General features: G+C 51.3%; 1 protein-coding gene and 1 long non-coding RNA gene across 10 annotated transcripts in view; one reads left to right on the forward strand and one right to left on the reverse strand.

Moving 5' to 3' along the window:
- On the reverse strand, positions 1-19,458 carry LOC112397156 (uncharacterized). 9 transcript variants are annotated; one of them, XR_003002743.1, is made up of 9 exons: positions 19,305-19,458; positions 15,805-17,001; positions 13,851-15,621; positions 13,299-13,406; positions 10,687-13,006; positions 9,660-9,749; positions 3,747-3,880; positions 624-1,262; positions 1-232 (listed from the first exon to the last, which is right to left on the reverse strand). It is a non-coding gene; the product is annotated as an uncharacterized LOC112397156 (long non-coding RNA). The 9 variants fall into 9 exon arrangements; XR_003002746.1 differs by having other exon boundaries at positions 13,851-13,992; positions 15,519-17,001; XR_003002742.1 differs by having other exon boundaries at positions 13,851-13,992; positions 14,495-17,001.
- SACK1A (scaffolding CK1 anchoring protein A) overlaps positions 13,305-25,912 on the forward strand; it is a 21,412-nt gene continuing 8,804 nt past the window's right edge. The window contains exons 1-3 of the mRNA XM_024741281.1: positions 13,305-13,946; positions 24,010-24,177; positions 25,782-25,906. Coding sequence (XP_024597049.1) covers positions 13,467-13,946; positions 24,010-24,177; positions 25,782-25,906 — 773 coding nt within the window. The 5' untranslated portion in view covers positions 13,305-13,466. The remainder of the gene's footprint in view (positions 13,947-24,009; positions 24,178-25,781; positions 25,907-25,912) is intronic.

Raw genomic sequence — 25,912 nt, forward strand, 5'->3', positions numbered from 1 at the left:
TGAAATATAATTCTCCTGCCATACAATTTACTTGTTTAAACTGTATATAGTTCAGGCACTTCCCTGGTGGTCCAGTGGTAAAGAATCTGCCTTTTAATTCAGGGGACATGGGTTCAATCCCTGGTCAGGGAACTCAGATCCCACATGCTGCGAGGCCACCGCACCACAACTAGAGGGAATCCTGCATGCCTCAGCAAAGACTCTGTGTGCCACAACTAAGACCCGACACAGCCTAAGGAAAATAAGTAAATAAACAAATATTTTTAAAAGTAAGGTGTACAATTCAATGTATTTTTGGTATATTACATTATTATTTTTTAAAATTGTGGTATGAGATATACATAACACAAAATTTACCACTTTAACCATCTTAAGTGTCCAATTCAGTGGCATTAAGTACATTTGTGATGTTGTGCAACTATCATAACATCTGTTTTCAAAACCTTTTCATCCCCCCAAGCAGAAACTCTGTGCCCATTAAGTAATAGCCCTTCTTTCCCCTCTCTCCCCTCATTCTCCTCCCCTGGTAGCTTCTAATCTAGTTTCTGTCTGTGAATTTGCCTGTTCTAGATATTTCATGTATGTGGGATCATACGATATTCGTCCTTTTGTGTCTGGCTTACTTGATTCAGCATTAATGTTCTCCAGGTAAGCATGTATTTTTCTTGCTCACAGGTGTGTTGTCGGCTGGGCTAGCGCCAGGCTGTGGTTCGGTTCAGCCCTTCTTGTCATGTCTTCATGGTCTCCATTGGCAGCAGGAAGGTCAGTCTTAAAGACTGTGGTCTTCATGGTCAGCCATTTCCTGGGGTGCCTTCTTCTCACTGAGGGTCACAGAAGCCTGAGAGACCAAACTATACCAAGCAAGCACATTTAAGGCCTCTGCTCTGGGCACCTCCATCCAAATTCTATTGGCCAAACCAAGTCACCTGGCCAAGTTCAACATCCACGGGCCAGGGAGATATACCCAGCCCACAGGGGAGAAGCTGCAAAGCCAGGGCAAGGAGGGGAGTGAAGAATTGAGAACAATAATCCAATCTCTGCACAGACTTACACATATAAATGTCTCCCTCACCCCACCCTTACCCCAATCCTGTTACCTCTCTAGAGGGAACCACTGATATCAGTATCATATTGTCCAGTGACTTACTTTTTCCACTTAACAATAAGCTGGGAACTCTTTCCCTGTCAATACATATAGATCTTCCTTGTTCTTTGTAACCGCAGTGAAACTGTTTCTGAGAACAGGAGATTAGGATGCAGACCTGCCCGGGGGAAGATCAGATGAAGACTCAGAAGGAAGGTGGCCGTCTGCCAGCCAAGGAGGGAGGCCTTAGAAGAAACCAACCCTTCCAACACCTTGATCTCGGCCTTCCTGCCTTCAGAACTGCGAAAGAACAAATTACCGTGGTTTAAGCCCCACCCCACCCCTGACCCCTCCACCCTCAGCCTGTGGTACTTGGTCCTCGCAGCCCGAGCTGCTCCAGGTCTTCTGATTCTAGAACATCGAATTCTTCCCAATTAGTAACAATGACTGTAGCGAACATTCTTGTACACCTTTAACAATGGACATGTGAGGAGCTTGTGGGCAGCTGAAAACTCTGTTCTGTCCTGCATTCAGGTGGGTTTGCTGTTTCAGCCCGCAGGGAGCACATGAGGCATTTCCCATTTATCTGAGGGTGAAGGCCAGAGGTTCTGGGCATTTGCCTGTGCTAGGGCAGTTACCGCTGTTAAGAGCTCTTCTTTTCACCCCTGACCTCTGCCTGTACTTCGATCCTCCCCCACGGGGCATGGTCTCCATCTGGTCCAGTGGGAGGGAAGTCGGGGTGAGTGGGCTTCAGAATCAGGCTCACTGTGACTCTCAGCTCCTTTCCAGTTCCCTCTGCTTACAAGTCAATAAATAAAAATTGAAAATATAGAGGGAGTCAAGAGGCTAAGTGAGGAGAAAGCTCACTGGGGGAGGAAGGAGGCTGGAGAGAAGGGACCAGTTTGGGGTGTGGATTCTCCCACGGTGCTTTGAGAGGGGGCAGAGGTTTCCCAGACCTGACCCCTTCCCAGCCAGGACTCGATAACGTGGCAGGGCTTGGCCGCGGTCCCACAGGTCCCATCTGGTTATTCTGGCTGTGACAAGCCAGAAGCCAGGGCGCAGCCAGTTGGGCAAGTTCAGGGAGGCAGCGGAGGCCGCGCGTGGGGCGGGAGGGGGTTTTCCTCAGAAACGCCCTGCAGGGAGCAGCTGGCACGTCTCTGCCATCTGTCCCGGGCAGCGCCAGGCCATGGCCCTTCCAGCTCCGTCTTTGGGCGAGCGGCTGCCACCGCATGAGTCAGCCTGTTGCTGGAAGCTTCTGAGAGTCACTGCTCTGAGCCGTGCTGACAGAGCACCCAGGAGGAAGAGGGCCTCGCCCCTGACTGCCAGGATGTTCCCTGAGGGGCTGTGTTCTTGCCACACTGAGGCCAGAGGCAGCCGTCACAGAAAACGCTTGTCTGGCCTCCTCTCTGTCCGCATGACAGCTTCTGTAGCTCCCACATCCATGAGATAAAGACCCAAGTCCTCTTGCCGTGCACCCTCCCACCAGGGTCTGACCTCTGGGCTCACCTCTTCCCACTCTTGTGCCCCCCCAGCACACACCCAACCCCTGCACCCCTGGGGCACCCATTCCCTCCCACCTCCCCCAGCTAATGCCTCCAACCTTCGGGACCTCAGAATCAATGTCCTGACTTTTCATTTGCCATTTTTCCCACTGGACTGTAGGCATGGCCACAGTGAGGGTCATGCTATAGGCTCTGCAGAGCCCATGGTGGGCCCTTGAGCATTTGATGATGACAGAAAAGGCTTCTCACATTCTACTGTATTTGCTTGTCTTTCCTTGAGGGCAGACGCTGCAGTGGGTTCATTTCTAGATCCCCAAATTTTAGCCTGATCAAAGACCTCATTCCTAGTTCCAAAGATGGGCAGGCTCTGATTTCAATAACCAAGCAGGCCTTTCCATGAACTGGCCAGAAACACATTCAGGTCCATCTCCCATGCTCCACATACAGCGAGGTCCCCTAGCCAGAGGAGAGGAAAGGGTTACAGCACTCACCTCTCAGCGCCCTCCCACCCCACCCCCTCTGACAGGTGAGACAGGTGGTGGTAGGTGTGGTCCCAGCAGCCCTGGGGCCACAAGGAACTGGGCCTGCCCCTTCCAGGTTCAGACCTGGAACAGGGCGGTGGTTTTGCCCACAGTTCCAGCAGGTGTAATGGCAATGGCAGAGGTCACGGTATATGTCCTGGCACCCCAAGCAGTGCTGGGATGCAGAGCCATGAGGCCACCTTCATCACAGAGCTCATGGGTGTCGTGGCTCCAGCCTGAAGTCGGCAGGCATCCAGGGGCTGGGCTGCTTGCACAGTAATCCTTTCAAATCATGTCACTAACATCTATTCCTACACCTGCATTTCAAACGTAGGGTTTGTGCCTGAAATTGCACAACCCCATGGGAAAGTTGCATTATCAGGCTCATAATTAAAAGCTTAGAGACTTCAACTAATTTAGGTGACAGCCTGATGGCCAAAAGGAGAAAGTCTGATTACAAAGGGGCATTTATTGGGAGGTCTGGATCCCTTCCAGCACCTTGCACATACATGCATAGGAGGCACTTGGTACGTGTTTGTGGAATGAATGAATGATATAATGTTTGCCCTCCTGAGTCTGTGGGTCTTATTCTATTCAGAAATCTGTCCCCAGCTATCACACACAGACACGTATACTCACCACAGAGCAGGGCTTTGCTCATTGAAGGGAAGCAGGGAGCTGGCCACAGTGAGCTGATTCATCCTTATAGTCTTTTTAAGTCACTAGCAACAAAGAGGGGTGCAAGTGGGAATCTTCTACAACATTGCATTTCTCTGCAAAAAGAGGCAATCAGCAAGCGTTGGTGGCAGTGGGGAGCAGTTGTACACATAGAGGGAATACAGCCCACTTGGTCCACAGAAGTGGTGAGGCTAGTGTTTCTGCTCTCTCTTGGGGTAAGGGGTGCTGGAAGGTGACCAATTATTTCACCCAACAGATTACCTACCAAGTGCTGCTGTGGGATAGCCACTGCGATCAAAGTGGTGAACAAGACAGAACTGGTTCCTCCTCATTAAAAGACACTAAGTAGGTAAACAAATATATAAACAAGGCAATTCCATATTTTGGTAAGTGCTATGAAGGAGACAATAAAAGTTAAGCTGAGACCCAAAGGTTGAGTTCTTCATTGCAGACAACAGAATCCACTCTAACTGGTTAAGTAGAAAGGGGTTTGTTGCAGAGACTTAGTTCACTACAAAATTCCCAGGAGGCCTAGGGAACCACACTTGGATGCTGCAGAAAACAACCCAGCCAGGAAGATGCCCAGCCCCACCATGGACTGTTCCAGTGGAAGCCTTCCTGCTGCCGCCGCTCTCCACCTCTGACGCCTTGGACTAGCATCAGTGTTCCTGTCTGCTTAAGCTGCTGCCACAGAAAAACCTTCCAAGTCATGTGAGGATACTGCTGCCTGTCAGAGCTTGGGTTCCACGCAGAGCTCTGCTTTTGGGAGGCCTGGGAAAAAGAGTTTTGAGCTTCCCAGATGCCATGGGAAAGCACATGAGAGGGGATTGCAGTGGGTTCTGCAGGATCTAATCTACATTGTTGCCACAACACACAAGAAAATGTTAAAAATTACAGTGCAGTGGCTAAGAATCCACCTGCCAATGCAGGGGTCACGGGTTCGAGCCCTGGTCCGGGAAGATCCCACATGCCGCGGAGCAACTAAGCCCGTGCACCACAACTACTGAGCCCACGTGCCACAACTACTGAAGCCCGTGCGCCTAGAGCCCGTGCTCCGCAACAAGAGAAGCCACCGCAATGAGGAGCCCGTGCACCACAACAAAGAGTAGCCCCCGCTCGCCGCAACAAAAGAAAGTCCACGCATGCAGCAACGAAGACCCAACGCAGCCAAAAATAAATAAATAAATAAATTTATATTTAAAAAATTACAATGTCTAATGGTGTGGCTATGGAAGATGTTTGAGTTTTTTCTTTCATTTTAATGCATTTTATTTATTTTTGCTTGTTTTCCCCAAATTTTTATAATGAACCCATAATATTCACAAAACAAAAGCAAAAGCCAATAGAGTTATTTTCAGAAGAACAAAACCAGAGGAAGAGTTTCCCAGCCCAGCTCGGAGGGAGAGCCCTGATTCACCTGGCAGCCCAATGGCCACCTTGGGCAGGTTCTGATCATTTGGCCACCTGCAGCATTTCTACTTTCTAAGAACAAAATACACATGCATGTATAAATGAAACACAGACTATGTAATTTCAGTGATTCTACATACAAGTTAAAAGCTCTCATATTTGCATCTATAATGGCTTTGCACATGGCAATTCTCTGCTGGTCCAGTGGTTATGAATCAGCACTTTCACTGCCATGGGCCTGGGTTTGATCCCTGGTCAGGGAACTAAGATCCTACAAGCTGCGGCCAGAAATAAAGAAAGAAAAAATGTCTTTTTAAAAAATGGCATTGCACAATATAAAAATAAATGGTAAATGGCAAAGTTCATGCTAATAATTTTTCATTTTAGTTTTTCTTTACTTAAAACATTAAATAGCAAATTTAAAAAAATACCATGAGAAGATGAGAGAAAGACTACAGAAGAAAGGAAAAAACTTTCTATTTTAATACCATTAATGGCACTTTTTCCTTTTGTTTGAAACAAGGGGCCTCACATTTTCATTTTGAATTGGGCCACGTAAATTATGGAGCTGGCCCTGCTGTCACCAGCACTGGATGTCATCATTTTGTAACGTCTGTGCAGTAACAAAGATATGGGGCTGCCAGAAGCCTCCTATGTGGATGGTGGGCACGTAAAATGGTACAGGATCCTAGAAAACAGTTTGTCAGTTTCTTACAAAGTTATCTATACACCTACCGTAGACCCAGCCATCTTGTTCCTAGGTATTTATCTAAGTGAAATGAAGATTTATGTTCATACGAAAACCTCTGTATGAGCATTTACAGTGGCTTTATTCATAAATGCCCCAAACTAGAAACAACCAAATGTCCTTCAACTGGGAAAGGGATAAACAAAACGTGGTACATGCATGCAATGAAACATGACTCAGCCATAAAAAGTAGCTAAGCAGGGACACACACCACAATATGAATGTATCCCAAGTGCATTATGCTAAGACAAAGAAACCAGATTCAAAAGGCTCACGCTATATGATTCCATTTATAGGACATTCTGGAATAGGCAAAACTTTTTTTTTTTTAATATTGAGGTTTTTGTTGTTGTTTGTTTTTTAAACTTCTCTATTTTATTATTATTTTTTAAAATTATTTTTGGCAACACCACATGAGATCTTTAGTTCCCCAACCAGGGATTGAACCCATGCCCCCTGCAGTGGAAGGGCAGAGTCTTAACCACTGGACCACCAGGGAAGTCCCTAGGTAAAACTTTTGGGAGAGATAACTGATCAGTAGTTGCCAGGGGCTGGGGGTGGGGGAAGCAGTTGACTATAGAAGGGAATGGGGATTTTTTTGTGTGGTGATGGAAGGATTCTAGATCTTAATCATGCTGGTGGTTATGTTACTGAAGCATACTTGGGTCCACTCACCCACACCCAGTAAAGCCAATCCAATGACACTGGGTTGTGGTGAAGGAAAGGGCAGCGTTTATTGCAGGGCGCCAAGCAAGGAGTCCAGGCAGCTAGTGCTTGCTTATAAGACCTGATCTCCCCAATGGGTTTCAGGGAAAGGTTTTTAAAGATAGGACGTGGGGGCTTCCTTGGTGGCGCAGTGGTTGGGAGTCCGCCTGCCGATGCAGGGGACCCAGGTTCGTGTCCCAGTCTGGGAAGATCCCACATGCCGCAGAGTGGCTGGGCCCGTGAGCCATGGCCTCTGGGCCTGCGCATCCGGAGCCTGTGCTCCGCAACAAGAGAGGCCACAACAGTGAGAGGCCCGCATACCGCAAAATAAATAAATAAATAAGGATAGGATGAGGGAGAGGGGTTGCAGGGTGTGTGGTCAGCTCGTGGACATTTTTCTGATTGGTTGGTGGTGAGGTAATCAGGAGTCAACATCATCAACCTTCTGGTTCCAACTGGTCTGGGGTCTATGTGCTTGTGGGCAGCATGCAGTTAACCCTTCCACCTGATGGGGGTTTCAGTATCTGCTAAATGGCTCAAAGGACACGGCTCAGAATATTCTCTATAGTCCTTGAGGAGGAGTTAGATGTCCTTGACTTCAGCCATTAAACAATGGCTAAATTATTATTTTGTCTTGCTTGACTGTTTTCCTTTGCTTTTGCCTTTTATCACTTCTCTGATTAAATTTATTCTTTGGAACTTGGGGAAGGCCTAGGAAGCTGAAGTTTTTCTACAAACAAGAGGCAGCCTGAGGACATGGGGAGGTCTGTCCCAGGAAGACCCTGTAGGGTCCTGCTCGGTTACAGTTATACAACTGTACACATTCCTCAAAACTCATAAAGCTGTACAGTAACAAGGGTAAATTTTACTGCATCTAAGTTATACTTTAATTTTTTAAAAAGCATCTGCAAATTTATTAGCCAAGAAAAGGGAGCTCTTTGTGGTTTTTATGCATGTCAGAAACCTCGAGCAATGGACCGGGAGCTCGAAAGTAGGAAACTTGAGGGAGCAAAGGGACTTTGCAGCTGTGGCTTCCTGGGAGTTAAGCTGTGGCTTTGCTGGGTGCCGAAGATGGACTTGCCAGGAGGCTGCTCCCACGAAAAGCAGTTGTAGAAGGACCTGGGGGTGGGTTGGGTTTAGGGTACCTGGCTGGACACCCTGTCCCATTTCTGCTCCCACCCTAGGCCCTGGCCTGCCAGCAGTAGCAGCAGCTGCTTGAGCTCTGGCCTGCCTGCACTGAGCTGATTATATGCAGAATGGATTGACTGGTGTTGACAGGGAGCTATTTACCCGTCTAATTAATTATGCCAACTAATTTTCAACTTAATTGCACTTCTTGGGTCGCTGGGTAATGCAAGCGTACAATTTTCTTGCTGCTGCAGGCCTTGATGGGGATGTGGTAGGGAGAGGCTGGCAGGAGCTCCGGGAGCTCAAACAGGCGCCCTGTTCCTCCAGGTTCCTGGGCCCACAGCCCAAGCTCTCAGCCCCCAGCTGCCCCACAGACAAGCTCTGGAATCCTATCTGAGCACCTTCTGCCTGTGCAAGCGGGCCTCTGCCCCAGAAGCTCTGAGCCGTTTATTCACCTAACAAACATTCATTGAATGCCTACCACGTGCAGCCCCAAAGTGGGAGAGGCGCTGGGGAAGCTAAGTCGTGCCTAACCTGTCCCGGTCCCCCGCCTCAAATCGCTCACAGTCTAAAGGAGGAGATTTTCACTTACACCAGCAATTACAGAATTTGGGTGCAGATAGGAGCCAGGTCTTTGGAGACAAACCCAATCCAGGCTCTGCAGTTGGGCTCTTGAGGAATTTACTTAACCTCCCTGTGCCTCGATTTTACAAAGACATTGCAGGGCTGTGACAGGATGCAGTGTATCATATAATATCGACAATATTCCGGAAGATATATTGGTGCTGTATTAGGCTGAAGAGCAGAGCAGAAACTGGGCAAGTTTGGACCACTCATCACGCAGGCCTTCTCCCTTAGATCTCACACCCTCTGAGGCTCAACCCGTCAAGGAGGCAGAAGGCACCGTGGTTACCAGAGGGACCGGACCACCTGTCTGCGGCTCCTGGAGCAGCCACTTCCCGGCCAGTGAACTTGGTAGTCAGGTAACCTCTGTGTTTCAGTTTCCTTCATCCATGAAACAGAACTGGTCATAATAGCACTTACTCACAGGGCTGCTGTGAGGATTGAATGAGTTTACACACGTAGAGCATGTAGAACAGCACCTGGTACTTAGGACATGTTCCAAAAGTGTTCTGTGGTTATATGGACAGAAAAGTGAAGTTCAGGCAGGTCCTCTAAGTTACCTACCCGAGGTCACATATTATCACAGGCACAATCTGAACACAGCTGTGCCTGATTCCAAGGGCATGGAAGCTTTTTGACTTTGCACCACTCAAGGAATTAAATGCAGTGGGAGATGGGGAAGTGCACCCATCACTAGTACAAGACTGACTGAGACAAGTTCTAGAAGCACCTTGTAGGCTCAGAGGAGAAGCAGTTAAGGCTGTTTAGGAATAGTCAGGAAAGGCTCCCTCCCATAGATGGGAATCGGGAGAGACCTTGAATGCAGAGAAGGATTTGAATAAATTGTGTTGGGGGAAGCAAGGACTTCCAGCTGAGGGGGCGGGCTGAGCAAAGGCAGGGGACTGGACCTCCTACATGGGCGAGGGCCAGTCATTTCACTAGTCATTCCCCGGGCCCTAGGCCAGGGTTCCTCAGTCTTAGCACTACTGACATTTGGGGCCAGATAGTTCTTTATGGTGGGGGCTGTCCTGTGCACTGCAGGGTGTAGCAGCATCCCTGGCTTATACCCACTTGATGCCAGTGGCTTCATCACCCCTCCAAGCTGTGACAACCAACAATGTCTCCAGACACTGCCACATCCCCCCCTAGATGGGCAAAATCGCCCCCTGTTGAGAACCATGGCCCTAGACAAATGGAATTCTCAGGAAGCCCCAAACACCACTCATTTGCTAACAAGAGACTGGCTTCTCATTCCTTACCTCTTTGTCAGTATCCTCATGAGTCAGAGAGACTACACTTCAGGTCACAGGATGGAAGAAGGGAAGTAAGCTGTCCATAATCCACAGTGCCTGGAATCAAAGGCTCTTTGATAAGGATTTCTCAGCGTATGACAATGTGGCTCAACAGCTGGCCAGACTTCCTGGTCCAGAAGTGCAATCCCAGGGGAGAAATTTGTTATTTCAGCCAGCAGATCCAGCAAGAATGATGACATTTCACATGGCTGGGGCTGCAGAGGAGGGGAGGGCCAACGCTGATGACAGTCACTGGCCAGCTGTGTGACTTTGAGAACAGTCACTTTCCCTTTCTGGGCAACAGTTTTCTCATCAGTACATCTTGGATGTACGGTTTTCTCATCAGTACATCCAAGATTCCTTCTAGGTGAGAACTTCTCTTTGAGCCCCGTAAAGAGCAGTGAGGGGATGGTTCCCAGCTCATAGGGAAGAAGTTCTATGATCAACTAGTAACGTCTGCCAGGAGTGCAGGAACGGGGGCAAAGATGGGACAGCACACAGAGACTGCATTTGCTGTCTATTCTAAAGGATTTGATAGAGTCCCTGGGGTCTGCGTAAGGGCAGGGAGCTGGGGACAGGAGAAGCAGGGCTCTTCTTCCTCCAGCAGCTTGAGGGGAAAGTTCCACTCAAAGAGTCTTTAAAAAAAAAAAAGATAGCTACTGTGCAAGTAGGCTAGTGAAAATGGCCCCCACAGGCCACGGAGACCTGCCTCTGTCTCAGAGGGACCTCCCATCATTTATTCATCTACCAAAGAGAATCAGGCCCAGGTGAAAGGTGAGCCCCAGAACATCTACCCACTTCTGTCCTTCTCCCATACACACTTTCTGGAACTGATAAGAGGACTTGGATTGTTCTGAGAGTGGAAAGGGACCGGGGAAAGGAAGGGAGGGTGAAGCTTGGCACAGTGGAAAGTGCACTGGCTTTGGAGGGCCTGTGTCGCGCTCTGCCACTTACTAGCTGGGCAAGTTACTCAACTTCTCTGAAACTTGCTTACCTCATCTGTGAGACGAAGCCTCATCCTCCATGTGTCCCTTAGCTCAGAGAGCCAGCGTGCAGGGAGGACTCGATGACGGCCAAGTGAAGGAGAGGTCAGGCTGCAGTGTTCACACAGATCACAGACAGGCAGGGCCCCAAAGGCTAGGCTCGAGACTTGGTGCTCAACGTGCCAGGCAACTGCGAGCCATTGACAGCTTCTGGGCCTCGGAGTGAACCAGCACAAATCCCATGGATTATTATCCCCTCACCAGACTGGGGACTGGATTTGATGACACAGATTGGAGAGTGGGCTGAGGACCCAGAGGAGATGGAGAGGAGGGAAGGTCCAAGGAGAATGTGGGCAAGAGGTGAAGTCAATCTGCACAAGCAGGGAGCTGGCAGAAGGGAGGGCGTGCGGAGCCAGGGGCACCAAAGACAGAGAGGGTATTAGCTTTGTCCCCATCAAGGTTCCAGGCCCTGTGGAAGGAGATAAAGTGGAATAAGGGGAAGGGTGCCCGAGGTCTTGAATTAGATTCCTTCTATATCCTTTAAAAGAGAAGAAGTCCCTTTTAAATCGCCTTTCTCTTTCTTGGACTGTGCGTTTAAAAACACTGCTCTACTTCCAGACAGCCTCCCTTCACAGCTTTTGTGGGGTTACAGATGCTTATATATAGCACTGTCCTCCAAAGAGTAGATAGATGTGCCGCAGAGAGGCATCTGGCTCTTACCACGTGCCAGCTGTTTGAAGACCACTCAATCCTAGTTTCCTGCCATAATTCTCATAGCGGATATTGTCAGGGCCCCGCTCTTACCTCGTTAGCTTGTCCTTTGCGCCTGCGACCTCTGCCTGCAGGCTTTCTCGGGCTCCAGGGCTGTGCTTGGTGAGCCCACAGAACTGGCCAGTAGGGCTGGGGAACTAATGCAGCCCCAGAAGCAGCCCTGGACCAACGATCAGTGGGGGTTGGTAGATAGATTCTGCAGTTTTCTCAGCCTTTGGGTAGGAAAAGTCTGAGATGTATTCTATACCATCTCCTGGAGGTCCCTGGCAGGACCAGAGCCCAGACGTTCCCACAGATGTTCATAAATCCCAGATGTCCACAATGGTGACATGCTCCTTAATGTACCCTGCCCCGAGCAGCTTCCCCCCCCTTCCTGTCTCACTCCTCTGCTCCCCTACCAGAGCATCTTGGGATCACCTCCCAGTTAGCTACTTGTACTTGAATCCTAGTCTGTTTCTGGAAGAACCCCATCAAAGGCAGTCCGTGTAAGCAGCTTTGGGCAGGAAAGAGCTCTCTGCAGGAGGCCCCTTTGTCCTGTCACTAACCTCAAACCAGGCGCCTCATGCCCTACTCACCTCCGGCCCTAGCACACCTTTCAAATCTTTTGATCATACCACACCTTGTCTAATCTGTTGGTTCTTTCCATAGATCAAATTAGAAATGAAGAATAAGTAATCAGCCGATGACCAGATCTCTTCCCTAGCTTTTCTTTCAGCAATCTCACGAACAAACTGTGTGAACAAGAGAGCACCTGCGGAAGAATCACAAGGAGCCGACAAGCCTGCACACAGGGAGGGATGGCGACAACTCTGACTCCCTATGTCAATGATTGAGATTACTTCCCCTTTTCCCTTCACAAACTCCATGGCTGAGCAGAATTTTGGGAGGTGGGTTTTGGGGACACTGGGTCCATTTCCCCAGATTGCCAGCATTCTGATTAAAGGCAGTTTTCCTTTTCACCAACTTTTGTCTCTCTCTGGAATATTGATTTTTGCGCATCAAGCAGTCAGACCTGATTCAGTAACATCAGGACTCTAGGTTTTGCATTCCATTGACATGGAATTGACCATGGCCTGACCTGGAAAGAAAAAGTGGCTTCTCCCTTAGCAGTTCATCTACTTCAATTTTAGTATATGTGCTGCCGAAGCGAGCACAGTTCATCTACTTCAAACACGCCTGCGGCCACCTGCCCCACCAGCACCTAGACAGACTGATCCCATCGGTCCGCGGGCCCGGACACAGCCCAAGATTCTTCTCCAGGTAGTATTCCAAGCAGCCGCCGCTTCCAACAGATCAGCGCCGGCCCCAGAAATGGAACCTCTCTGGGGGTTCTGTTCAAGCATGACCACTGCAAACACAATAAGGGAAGAGAGATGGGAAAGAGGGCTTTTCCAGAGAATGGGGAGGGCTGGGAACTTGGGGGTGTTACCAAGAGAAAGGAGCAGTGCCTGGTGAACAGTGCTGCCTGGGGGGCATCTAGCTTCCCTCCTCACATGGGCACAGGATGGATGGCAGATCTCAGGGGGCCATCAGGGAAACGGTCTCTGAACCAACTGGCGTCTGAAATGAGGAGCACAGGAGGGGACCTGAGGCACAGCGGTGACTGTGCTGGGAGAGGCTGCTTGCTTTGTAAATGGGGCCTGAGGGTCTTGGGAGAATTGCACAACAAGCTGGAAAGCTGGTTCACCTTGGCTGCTGGGAGGAGAAGAAGTCTCCCAGGGCTGAGTGTGCCCAGGCGTGATAGAGCCAGCCCTCCTGGCCCGCGGGCAGGGCGGGTGTCGCTCAGAGATAAACCAACCCCTGGCAGTGGGTGATGATCCCTGTGAAGCATTGCTCAGGAGGGCAGGATTACCTTGGAGCAGGTAATCCTGGATGCTGGCCGCATACCAGTGCTAGGAGTGGGTGCTTTCCAGAAGTGCTGTGAGCCCCGCTCCTCCTGGGTGGTGTGGCCCGCTTGCCCCTGCCATCAGGAAGAGCTCAGGTGCCGGCTGCCCCCCACACGACTCAGGGACAGGGCAGCATGAGCGGGGCAAGACACGTGGGCAAGATCCAGAAACGCCTGGAAGATGTCAAGAGCCAGTGGGTCTGGCCAGCCAGGGCTGACTTCAGTGACAATGAGAGTGCCCGGCTGGCCACAGATGCCCTCTTGGATGGGGGTCCCGAGGCCTACTGGCGGGTGCTCAGCCAGGAAGGCGAGGTGGACTTCTTGTCTTCGGTGGAGGCCCAGTACATCCAGGCCCAGGCCAAGGAGCCCCCCTCTGCCCCGGAGCTCCCAGGAGGGGCCGCGGCAGGTTCCAAGGGACTCGATTCCTGCTCCGTGGCCTCAAGTACCTACTTCCCTGTGGCCTCAGAGGGCAGCGAGCCGACCTTGCTGCACACCTGGGCCTCAGCTGAGAAGCCCTACCTGAAGGAAAAGTCCAGCGTCACCGTGTACTTCCAGACGGACAAGCGCAACAACATCAGGGACCTCATCCGCCGCTGCATCACCCGGACCAGCCAGGTAGCGATGGTGGAGTCTGCGTCTCCTTGGCCATGGGGTGGGGGGACTGGTGGAGAAGAGGACAGAGGGATGTGTCCTGCTCTAAGGGATGGAGTCCAGGTGACTGGAGCTTAGGATGGAGCCAGGGATGTTATGCTCTGCCCTGCCCTAGATCATTGATTTCCCGATCCCATTTGTCACAGTCTGGGTCCCGGCCACCAACACCCATCACTGGAACTCCGGCAATAGCTTCCCATCTGACCCTCCTGTTCCATCTTGAGCCCGACCACCTAGTCTCCAAGCTGCTGTAGACACTTTTTCTATACTTCAAATTTAACTTGGTCCCTTCGTCGCTTAGAGCCTTCAGTGGCTCCCAGTTGCCCCCAGTGGGACCAGCAGACTCCGTAGCATGGCTCACGGCCTCTCCAGCTCCCCTTCCACCCCTGCCACTCAGTCCTGAGTGACCTGCAGATTCTCACACACATCAGGTTCTGTCTTGAGGTCTCTGCACATGCTGTTCCCTCTGCCTGGAGCCCCCTCACCTTCCCTGCTTTTCCCTTAACACCTACTCCTTCTCAGGACCCAGCACTGAAGTCCCGTTCTCAGAAAGCCTTTCCTGAGTTCCCCAGGCTAGGCGAGGTGCTTCACTTCTGTATTTCTGAGTGAAGGGGCCACTCCACTGGGACACAAACTCGCCCCGTTTCCTCTCAGGCTCGGCTTAGACCTGTCTGCCCACAAATTCAGTGCAGCGCTTGAATCCAACCTGTGGTCAGGCAGAGGACAGAGGAGACAGCAGAGGTTTCTCCCTCCCCAGAGTGTTTATATTTTAATAAGTGACTTTAGAAGAAGAAAAATCCTTCAAGGCCAGAGCTTAGCTGGCAGAATTTCAGGCACCGGGACTGGCATTTGGCCGGGAGTTCTCCCAATGCTCCTGGAACTGCAGGCCCACAGGGGCTGCCTGCTCCCCCAGGGAATTGGGGGGGGCACCCCAGGTCATTCTACCCAGGTGCACAAAATGACCATTCAGCACAGGGGTACGGGTGCCCCTCCACCTCCTGAAGCTGCAGGGGCAGGGGTGAGAGTGGACCCCAAGGAAAGGACTTAGTGTCATCTGCAAAGGGTCTCTCTCATCACTAAAATTATTTAGTTTGTTCCATTTAAAAGAATTCAAAAATGAGCAAATTGATATTTAAGCTCATTTTCTGCTGAGATCCCACTCTCATGACAGAATCCCCTCCCGTGTCTAATAGTGTGTGTAATCTCATGGCTCCAGAAGAAGCCACCAGGAGGGGGGAAGCTGTGCTCAAACGGGACGGAGGGAGTGGAGCTCTGGAGAATAAAATAGAAGGTGACAAGGGGTGGAGTATTGGCTTTTCACGCTGCTGGGCTACTTCAGAGCAGCATTTCATGCTTCCCTGGCAAGGCAGCATCAGGAACTGACAGGTGGGCTCAGGCAGGCAACCAGGAGTGCCCACACTGCCTGGGGTGGGCTGCACAACGCAGGGCAAGTCCCTTGACCTCCCCAGGCCCCAGATCCCACACTGGACTAAGGGGTCCCTTCCAGCTCCCAGGGCTTGTTCTTAAGTGTGCTACCTCTGGTCTCTGCTGGAGTTCAGTGCTCGCCTGAGGGCGGGGAACCAATGGTGTTGGCGAAATTCTCAACCGCAGCTGCGGCTCAAAGGGTGAGCGAGACTCCCTGGAAAGAAGCCAGGTTGGGGCTTGTCATAATCCCCTGGCTGAATGCTTCCCCTTCCCCCTCCCCCACCCAGAGAGGCTTCTCTCTCTTCACCTGCGGCCTTGAGGCCTGCTGCTGTCCTTTGCTTTATCAACACCATATGTTACAAATTTAGGACAACACTTAAAAATCAGAAGATTTCACCTGAAAGTAAGAATTTCCAGTTCCTCTTAGCAAGTCGGAAGACCTGGCTCTGTTGGCGCTGAGTTGAGGTCACCTCTTTGGGTGGGTCACCTTTGCGGCAGTCCCCACCACTCCCTCTTGTCCCAGGCCATGATGAACTTCAGCCATCTTGTTACCTGTCAGACTCCTGCAGGCAGTTTGCAATACCACTCCCATACACAACACACACACACACAACAACACACACACACACACACACAGAGGGCTCAGGAGTGACCAGTGACCTGTTCCCACAGAGATGCCAGAGGGGGCTGGATCCCCAGCCACAGGCTGTAGATGGAAGTAGGCTGTGTCCACACAGAGGGAGGACAGGGGGTTTGTTTTCTCCCTCTGCTGTGGCTTCAGCCTCCTCAAGAAGAGAAGACAGGGGCACAAATGGAACCAGCCTGCTGGGTGTCTCCCGGAGCGGCTTCTGCTCCCTGAGGAGCAGGCATTCTCCCTCTTTCCCTTCATGCTCTCATCCCTTTATTCCACAAAGCCAAAGTCATTGGGCAGGCCCTGAACCCAGGATGGCAGAGCGGAACAAGGGGCCTCCCTCCCTCCAGCCACCTGCCCTTGGGGGAGAGGTGGGAAGACAGGGGACACTGGTGGATGGCAGTGCTGGGCTTGAGCAACGCTTTGTGCCGGGGAGCAGAGGGGAGGGTGACTAAGGCAGGCTTCACAGAAGCGGTGGCCTCTGAGTTGAGTCTCAACGGCTGAGTAAGAGTTTGCTGGGCAGAGAAGGGAGGTAAAGGAATTCCAGGTCTAGGGTGTGTCAGATACAGACGTCAAGAGGAGTGAGAGGTCTGGATGACCTGGAGGTAGGGAGACATGGAAAGGACTGTCAGGGAGGAAGAGGTTTTTACTCACAGTGTCCTGGAAGCAGAAGGCACCACACACTGCGCAGGGCCACACGGGGAGCACCAGGGTGGCAAGGCAGGGCCAGGTGAACAGTTTAGGATTGGCTACTTTGAATAATTCTAGCAGGCTCTGGGCCACATATGGTCCCTGGTTGTCCCATAGCTGGCACTGGGGTGGTTTAGGATGGGCAGGGAAATACCGTCTGGATGCTGGAGAGTCAGATCAAGGAGGCCTGGGACATGGCCCTGGATTGCTTGGTTAGCATATCAGAGGCTGCACCTAGTCCAAGTGCTTGTCATCTCTAGTAATCAGTTGGCGCTGGGATGTCAAAGTGTCATAAAATACAGAAAACAGAAAACATGAATCATCCATCCTCCAAGTGTGGTCCAGGATCCCTGAGAGTTCCAAAACCCTTCCAATGGGTCTGTGAGGTCCTGCCCTTTCTAACCACTTCTCTGTGTGAGGCCGGATTATCTTTATATATCTCCTTCCCAACAACACATCACAACAGATTGCTACAGAAGCCGATGTGAGAACCAGCTGTCTCCTGGTAAGCCAGACACCACAGAGAGTTGCAAAACTGTAAAATGATGCCATTCTGCTCACTCCATTTTGCTGCTGCTTTGGAAAGTACAGTTATTTTTGCTTTAAAATTGTTATTTATGTTAACATGTAATGGGCTTAATATTGTTTTAAGTAAGGAATATTAGTTATTTTAAAATAACTAATAAACATTAAGAATTTTCTCAGTTTGTTTCTAATTTGACAAGTCTCAGTAGTTATGATCCACAGAAACCAGAGCCCTTTGGAATCCTCAGTAACTTTTAAGAGTGTAAAGGGGTCCCAACACCAAAAAGTTGGAGAACTTGAGCAGGCAAGCCCCCTGTCCCTGCTCGATCCCCTCTCCCTCTCCCTTTCACTGCAGAGAGAAAAATCTACTCAGTTCTCTGGGGAGGTGGGGGGAGAGTGGGGTGAGCACTCTGCAGAGGACCAAGGGGGCAGCTGGAAGAAGGTCCCAAAGAAGCTCCCCCCACCCCTAGGTGTCAAGGACCACCTTTGCAGGCCGAGCCCCTGCCCTGGGAGCAGCTGAACAAGGGACAAGGGTGGAGGGACAGGACACAGCAAGAAGTCTGAGCAGGAACTGCACAATCCTGCCCCCACCCCTACTGCGCCCCCAGGGAGCTGACGAGCAGGTCTGCCCCATGCCTGACAACTGGGATTCCAGGGCCTCGAACACCACCAGGGTCCCCAGGGCGAGGTCTCCGGCTGTTTCCCCAACAAGGGCCGCCGAGGGACGGGCAGACCTGGGAGACAGGGGTCCAGCCTACCAGGCCCATGGGGTCTCTGGGCATCGGGGTGCCTCTACCCAGCCCAGGTCCTATCTAGGTCCCACCAGAGTGGGGTGGGACGGCTCCCAAGGGCCAGCAGGGATGCTCCCTGCGCCCCCGGCATCCTCCTGGGATCTGTGATTGGCCTGTCTCCCTTCCCACGGGAGTTCCCTAGAGGAAGTCCCTCTCCCGCTCTGGGAGGCGGGGCTCAGCGCTGGCATATTGTCACTGCTCCAGATTGGCGGTGAGGGAGGGGAGCGCCAGGCACACCCAGAGGCGACACAAACAGGTGGGAACACGTGGTTGCAGGGGGATGGTCCTCTCACTGCTGCCTTTTTAAGGGCTCCTGGCCCCCTCACACTGTGGTCAGCAGATAGGTGATGGGGGAGGGTCCACCTGGGCCCCCTTCCCTTCTTCTGTCCACATTCTCTTTTTTTTTTAGGCTCGAACCCGTGTCCCCTGCATCGGCAGGCGGACTCCCAACCACTGCGCCACCAGGGAAGCCCTGTCCACATTCTCTTTGAGTTCTGCTCTGGGGTCCCCCAACCCTCCCAGGGCTTGACTCTCCCTACTTGGCCCATCCTAACCCACAAGCAGAGGAGGGACAGGCTGTATCTGATGTAAACAGAGATCAGAGTCCTTCTCTTAGGCCTGCAGTAGACTGCAGTTGGGACCATGGCTCTGGGTTGGGGTCTGGAGCATCTCCTCGCATTCCAGCTTTTGGAAAGTTACTTAACATCTCTGCACTCCTGGCTCTTCACCCGGCAAGCCAGGGTAACTGTGTTGTGAAGTTTACAGGGGACGAACATACGGCTGACAGTAGGTGCTCAAGAAAGAGTTGCTGGGGGCTTCCCTGGTGGCGCAGTGGTTGGGAGTCCACCTGCCGATGCGGGGCGACACGGGGTCGTGCCCCGGTCCGGGAAGATCCCACATGCCGCGGAGCGGCTGGGCCCGTGAGCCATGGCCGCTGAGCCTGCGCGTCCGGAGCCTGTGCTCCGCAATGGGAGAGGCCACAACAGTGAGAGGCCCGCGTACCGCAAAAAAAAAAAAAGAAAGAGTTGCTGCTCTTATTACTCATCCGCCAAAAGCAAGCTCAAAAACGGTGCATCAGCACGTAGCAGAGAAAGAGGGAAGAGCAGCAATCGAAGCACAAACTGGGCCTTGGGGTGCTAAGTGCCCCCCAACAACTGGCCCCAACATGCTTGGTGGTCCCACCAGGACCCAAATCCTCTTTCCCCTCCTGCCCCTTGCCCTTCCCAAAGCAGCAGGCTTTCCAGCCCATGAGGAACTCACGTCTGCCGGGCAGGTAGTGAGGGATGCTCAGCCAGGATTTGAGGTCTCCGCAGGATGACCCCTGTCTGTGGGTATCACCCTACTTGACCAGCAGCCCCCTGGCTGGGCCCCGCCATCTCACTGAAACTCCAGATTCTCAGAGCCTGCCGGCCAGGCAGCGCTCCCAGACCAACTTCCTTCCTTAGCACGGGAAGTACCTCCTTCCTGTTCTCAGCCAACCCCACACCTCTCGGCTGGGCCGTCTGATTGGCCCTAACAAGAACCCTACTCTGTTTCTTTTTTATGCCCATAGTGGTGTGGGCACTAATTTTAACCGTCTCCCATAACCTGAATTAAAAGAACATTCTCTCATGGTGTTATTCTAACATTATCCACACTTGCTCAAGAATAATGCATATAAAAATCACAATCATATTTTAACGACACACTTTACTTCTGCATATGTTTCCGCTTATATTACCTGGGCTTACGGTTAGACCCAACTTACATGACAGCTAATGCTCTTCTATCGTGCAATGTTTTATAGGTAAAGGAACTGAGGCCCAGAGACGGTAAGTGAGTTGTCCGAAGGCACTCAGCTAGCCTCCACTAGCGCCACAGCTGGAGCTAAAGTTCCCTATCTTCCAGATCGTTTTTCCCCTGGATTATGTGCTACTGCTCTGTATTAGTTTCCTAGGGCTGCCGTAACAAATTATCACACATTTCGTGGCTCAAAACAACAGATAAGGGCTTCCCTCATGGCACAGTGGTTAAGAATCTGCCTGCCAATGCAGGGGACACGGGTTCGAGCCCTGGTCTGGGAAGATCCCACATGCCGCGGAGCAACTAAGTCCGCGTGCCACAACTGCTGAGCCTGCTCTCTGAAGCCCGGGAGCCACCACTGCTGAAGCCAACGTGCTGCAACTACTGAAGTCCACACACCTAGAGCCCGTGCTCCGCAACAAGAGAAGCCACCGCAATGAAGAGTAGTCCCCGCTCGCCACAACTAGAGAAAGCTCGTGCGCAGCAACGAAGACCCAACACAGCCAAAAATAAAATAAAATAAATTTATCAAAAAAAACCCTTAAAACAAAACAAAACACAGATAAGTATTCTTTCACAGTTCTGGAGGCCAGAAGTCCAAAATCAAGGTGTCAGCTGGGCCATACTCCCTCGAAAAACTCTAGGGGAGGATCCTTCCCTCCTCTCCCAGCTGCTAGTGGCTCAGGTGATCCTTGGCTTGTGGCTACAGAAGTCCAGTCTCTGCTTCCGTCCTCACATGGGCGTACCCTCTTCTCCCTGTCTCTCCTCTGAGGGTCTTTTATAAGAACACTTGTCATTAGATTTAGGGTTCAGCAGAAAGCCCAGGATGATCTCATCTTGAGAATCTTAATTACATCTGCAAAGACCTTTTTTCCAAATGAGGTCACATCCACAGTTCTGGTGGTTAGGATGCGGACATATCTTTTGGGACCTGATTGATCAACACACGACACCCTGCGAGGTAGGACGCCCACGTAGGGGATGCAAGAAGTTATTGGCCTTGAATCGATCCAGCTGGGAGGCAATCCCAAAAGGAGGCAAACAAGATAAACCTAGCTATCATGAGCCTGTCTTTCCAAGCATCGCTTAAGTCAGGACGCTGGGTTTTTTGCAAACCTCTCCCCTTCTCTGTCAATCGGTCACCTGCTTACCAGCCCTGTCTCTGCCAACAAAGACTCACTGGAACACAACTGGGAGGATTTACTGACCTCCTGGGGAGAGAGCATTGTCTCTTTTGCCAATACCTTGGATGAGGAGGCATTTATCTTTCAGGAGAGAGGACCTTACTGGTGCCATAAGCTTCAATGTGCACATATACTTAATTGTGTGTTAACAGGGCCATGGCTCTAAAGGATCAGGGGCCTCACTATTAGAGCAGCTCTAGCTCTAGTGACCTCTAGCCGAGGGTGAGCAATTTCTTCGCAGTTCCGTCCTCGGTCCAGACACCCACATCAACTGAGCAGAAAGTCAGCCCCGAGTGGGTACCAGCCATCTCCTTCACCTGCCTCCATGACACTCTTCTTGTCCTTGCTACTTCCCAGATGTGGATGGTCAAAAAAAATTATTGTAATTAGTAGAAAAGTGGTTGAACGTTATTATTACAGGTAATGTTGAAGAAAAGATCGCCATAGTCCCCCATCCAAATATGACTGTTAGTTTTTGCTTTGCACTCATCTATCCATACACCACCTTCCCTTGCTGGCAATAATAATGGACATGCTATCATTTTGTGCTTTGGTTTTTTTTTTTCACTTAATTCATTAATTGTTAATGCACATTTGTTGAGCATATATTAAACAGCAAGTCTTACTTTAACATTTCACCGTGATTTATAGTTTCTTTTTTTTAAATATTTATTTATTTATTTTTGGCTGTGTTGGGTCTTCGTTGCTGTGCGTGGGCTTTCTCTAGATGCAAGCGAGTAGGGGTTACTCTTCATTGTGGTTCGAGGGCTTCTCATTGCGGTGGCTTCTCTTGTTGCGGAGCATGGGCTCTAGGTGTGCGGGCTTCAGTAGTTGTGGTGCACGGGCTTCAGTAGTTGTGCCACGCAGGCTCAGTAGTTATGGTGCCCGGGCTTAGTTGCTCTGCGGCATGTGGGATCTTCCTGGACCAGGGCTCGAACCTGTGTCCCCTGCATTGGCAGGCAGATTCTTAACCACTGCACCACCAGGGAAGTCCTATAGTTTCTATGTAACCATTATAATGATCATTTTTACTGGCTGCCTAATAATCCACTTCTCAACACACCACAATTTAGGTACTAGGAAGGACTTTTGATTGAGTGACAAAGAGTTCTAGTTCTGTTCCATTCCACTGTGTGGGAGCCTTTCCCACAGCACCAAGCAATTCTTGGACATCAGCTGGGTGTCCTACAACTCAACTCACACCAATCGCAAGCCGAGATTGTCACCTGTGCTTCTGACCAACTAGCGACAGATTAGAGATTCCAACAACACCCTCCTTGGGTTTGATCAATTTGCTAGAGTGGCTGAGAGGAGTCAGAGAAACATTTTCCTTAATAGAGTACCGGTTTATTATAAAAGGATATAACTCAGGAACAGCCAGAGGGAAGAGATGCATAGTGCATCTCTCTGAGTGCACCAATCTCCCTAAACCCTCACGTGTCCAACAACGAGATGCTTTCTGAACCCTCTCCTTCTGGGTGTTTATGGAGCTTCATTACATAGACATGATTGATCAAATCATTGGTCACTGGTAACTGATTAACCTCCAGCTCATCCCTTCTCCACCAGAGGCTGTGGGGTTAGACTAAAAGTTCCAACCCTCTGATCACAAGGTTGGTCCTCCTGGCAAAGAGCTCCACATCCTTAAGTGCCAATGCCCTTAGGTCTGAAAGTCTCCTCATTAACATAACAAAAGACCCCTTTATTGCTCTCAGCTCTCATCAGGTTGGAAATTCCCAGGGTATTAGGAGCTCTGTGCCAGAAACTGATATGAAGACCAAATATACATTTCTTATTATAAGTCACAACATCACAGAAAGTAACCCCAAAAAGCTTAAGAAGGGGACCATGCATTGACATCCTCAGTGGACAAGTCAAGCATAGGATTGGCTTCAGGGGTAACTGAAATCAGATGTCGAAAGGATGCTGCTGGGCATCTGTCTCCACCTCTTAGCCCTGGTTTCTCCAGATCCGGCTAAGCAATCCCAGTAGAAGGAATGCCTCCTTTCCCCAGGAGTCCCAGCAATAGTCCTGGGCTGACTCCCATGAGGATAACATGTCATGTGACCACATTTGGGCCAATCCCTGTGGCCAGTGGTCTGGCTTCAGTGTGCCTCCCCCGCACCCAATCCAGGGCACGGCAGTAAGCCCACCCAAAGCACATGCATGGTGGAGCAGAGGTAATTCCTTCAAGTGAGCTTGGGGGAGTTCCCTGGCGGTCCAGTGGTTAGGAATGGGCGCTTTCGCTGCAGGGGGCCCGAGGTCTATCCCTGGCTGGGGAACTAAGATCCCACAAGTCGCACGGTGTAGGCCAAAAATAAAATAAAGTGAGCTCGGGGTGCTGTTGGCAGGAAGGAGGGGTACCTGGCAGGCAGGAACACACACGTCTCTCCCCATTGTTGGCTATCTAGGGCCCCCCACCCCCCAAGTTTCTGCTATGATGGAGGATGCAGTACCTGCTGGCTGAGCTGGACTCCCTTCTCCATCCCACTGGGGCGGCTCAGCCTAGTCTAGTTTATATCCCCTGGGGTCTCCACAGGGATTTCGTTTGAGGCGAGGATTCCACGGCTTAAAAACATTTGAAAGCCAGTGGGCCTAGAGTCTCTTAAAGCTCCAAATGTTTGAGAACCTGTGACTTTAAATCTGTCCCTCTCCTGTGACCCTGCCAGGCCACCTCTCCTTGGCCTCATCTCCCCCCCGACCCCCGCCTCATCTTTTTGCTCATCTCCCCTTTCTCCTCTGCACTCTCCATGCCAGCAGTGGGTGGAGAGGCCAGAGGATCTGTGGTGGGGCTGGAAAGATGACGTCAGGACAGAGGCAGGGCCCTCACTGCAGCTCTGCACCCCTCCTTGAGTCCTGCCCTGTCAGACCCTCCCTGCTCCAGCGCAGCAGCAAAGGGAACAGCTCTCCCAGGCCGGCTGGGACTGAGGGGGTTCGGCTGAAAGAAGTCAGCACCTGGCCCTGACTCTCTGGTGTCCGACCCCTCTGCCCTGGTCCAGGTCCTGGCCATCCTGATGGATGTGTTCACAGACGTGGAGATCTTCTGTGACATCCTAGAGGCGGCCAACAAGCGCGGGGTGTTCGTCTGTGTGCTCCTGGACCAGGGAGGCGTGAAGCTCTTCTGGGAGATGTGTGACAAAGCCCAGATCTCTGACAGTCACCTCAAGGTAGGGTCCCGTGACAGTGTAAAAGGTATTTTGTGTTAGGATAGAATAGGCTACGCTGTGGTAACGCATGCCTCCATCTCAATGGCTTAACACACATTCCTTTCTTGTTCAAAGTCCAGTTCAGACGGCCATCCCTCACCTTGTAGCTGCACCCCAAGGAATACATGGCCCCCGAGACATAGTGACAGGGAGAGAGAGGGAGGGAGGATTCCGAGGGATGTTTTTAGGACCTGGCCTGGAAGAGATTTCCATCATTCCTGCTCATAGTCCTTTGACCTCACACAGCTCCACTGGGGGCTGGGAAGGATAAAGGGGCCCAACCTCTGCCTTTTCTCCTCTCAGCTGAGGAGACCCAGTGGGTGCACTTCTGGGGCAGTGAGACATCCAGGACCTGTGTGATGCATCTTCAGGGCTCCATGGCCCCAAAAGGATGCTGATCCTCTTGGACTTAACCGAACTCCTCACTTCCTTCTTCCAGCAAGGAGAAGGGAAACCCAGAGATGAGGGTTCACTTAGTCACGGCAAATTTGGGGCAGCTAATTCAAGCTCTAACGTGAAATCGCCCACAGCTTTCACAAGCAGACCCAGCTAAACAGCTGACAGGTGGTTTCCTTGGTGACTGCCCCCCAGCTCAGGCAGGTCAGTCCTGGGAGACCCCAACCTCCCCGCCTTCCTCCTTCCCTTCCCCTCCACACTGACCGGGATGCAGCTGAGTCCAAGCACCTCCGGTCGCCACAGGCCTCAGATCCCCCAACTGCTGGGTCTGCTTGATGTAACGTGGATCACACGGCCTCAGCATGAGGCCATCGAAACAGGTCCAGAGAGTCAGTGTAGGCCTTGTCCTCGTGGCCCACACCTGCTGCACCAAGGGACAGTGGGACGTGGCCCTGTTCCCGCCACCCCCAGAGCTTGTGGAGAGGCTGGAAGGAGTGGTTGGAGGCGCTGGGCATCCCCTTCCCAGAGCCCGTCCAGCTACCAGCAGGCATTCTCGGCACCAGGAGCATCCTGCCGGCCTCTGACAGCCCCCTGCCTCACCTGCCTTTCATTTCTTCAGCTTCCAGGGGTGCTGGCTTGAGGGCTGGAGCAGCGGGTGCCACTGGGGAGGAAAGGAAATTTGGGTTGTGGCCACACCTTTTCTTACAGCAATCTAGGGTCCATTGAGGTCTCCACAAAGCCGCCCCCTCTGATTGCACTGGGCCTTCCCTCTGACCAGCCTGGAGTCAGGGACTCATGTCACTAAAGCCACTTACAGGGTGAGGCTGGGCTTGCCAGACCTCTGTGGGCCATGGGAGCCTGGACTGAGGGCTCTGTGGACACCAGGCCCGCATCTTCCTTCTACTTTCTGCTTTGTTTGAATTCTACCATCTTCCCTTTCTTTTCTTTTCTTTTTCTTTTTTTTTTTTCCCCCATTACTCAAATAATGTCAGGACATTGAAGAAAATTTAGAAAATTCAGCCAAGGAAAACATAACAATGGCCCACAATCTCACCAGCTAGCAATAACCCTTTTACTCTTGGCGAGCATACTTCCAGATGTTTTCTTAGGCAAGTGCGTATCTCTGGGTACACAATTAGCGAGGATACCTTGACTTCCCTTTGCAACAGAACGTTTCCGTCCGGAGCGTGGAAGGAGAGGTGTACTGCGCCAAATCAGGCAGGAAGTTCGCCGGCCAAATCCAGGACAAGTTCATCATCTCGGACTGGAGATACGTCCTGTGCGGATCGTACAGGTGAGC

Source organism: Neophocaena asiaeorientalis, unplaced genomic scaffold (assembly GCF_003031525.2).
Source record: "Neophocaena asiaeorientalis asiaeorientalis breed wild unplaced genomic scaffold, Neophocaena_asiaeorientalis_V1.1 scaffold177, whole genome shotgun sequence".
In the NCBI taxonomy this organism is placed as follows: domain Eukaryota; kingdom Metazoa; phylum Chordata; class Mammalia; order Artiodactyla; family Phocoenidae; genus Neophocaena; species Neophocaena asiaeorientalis.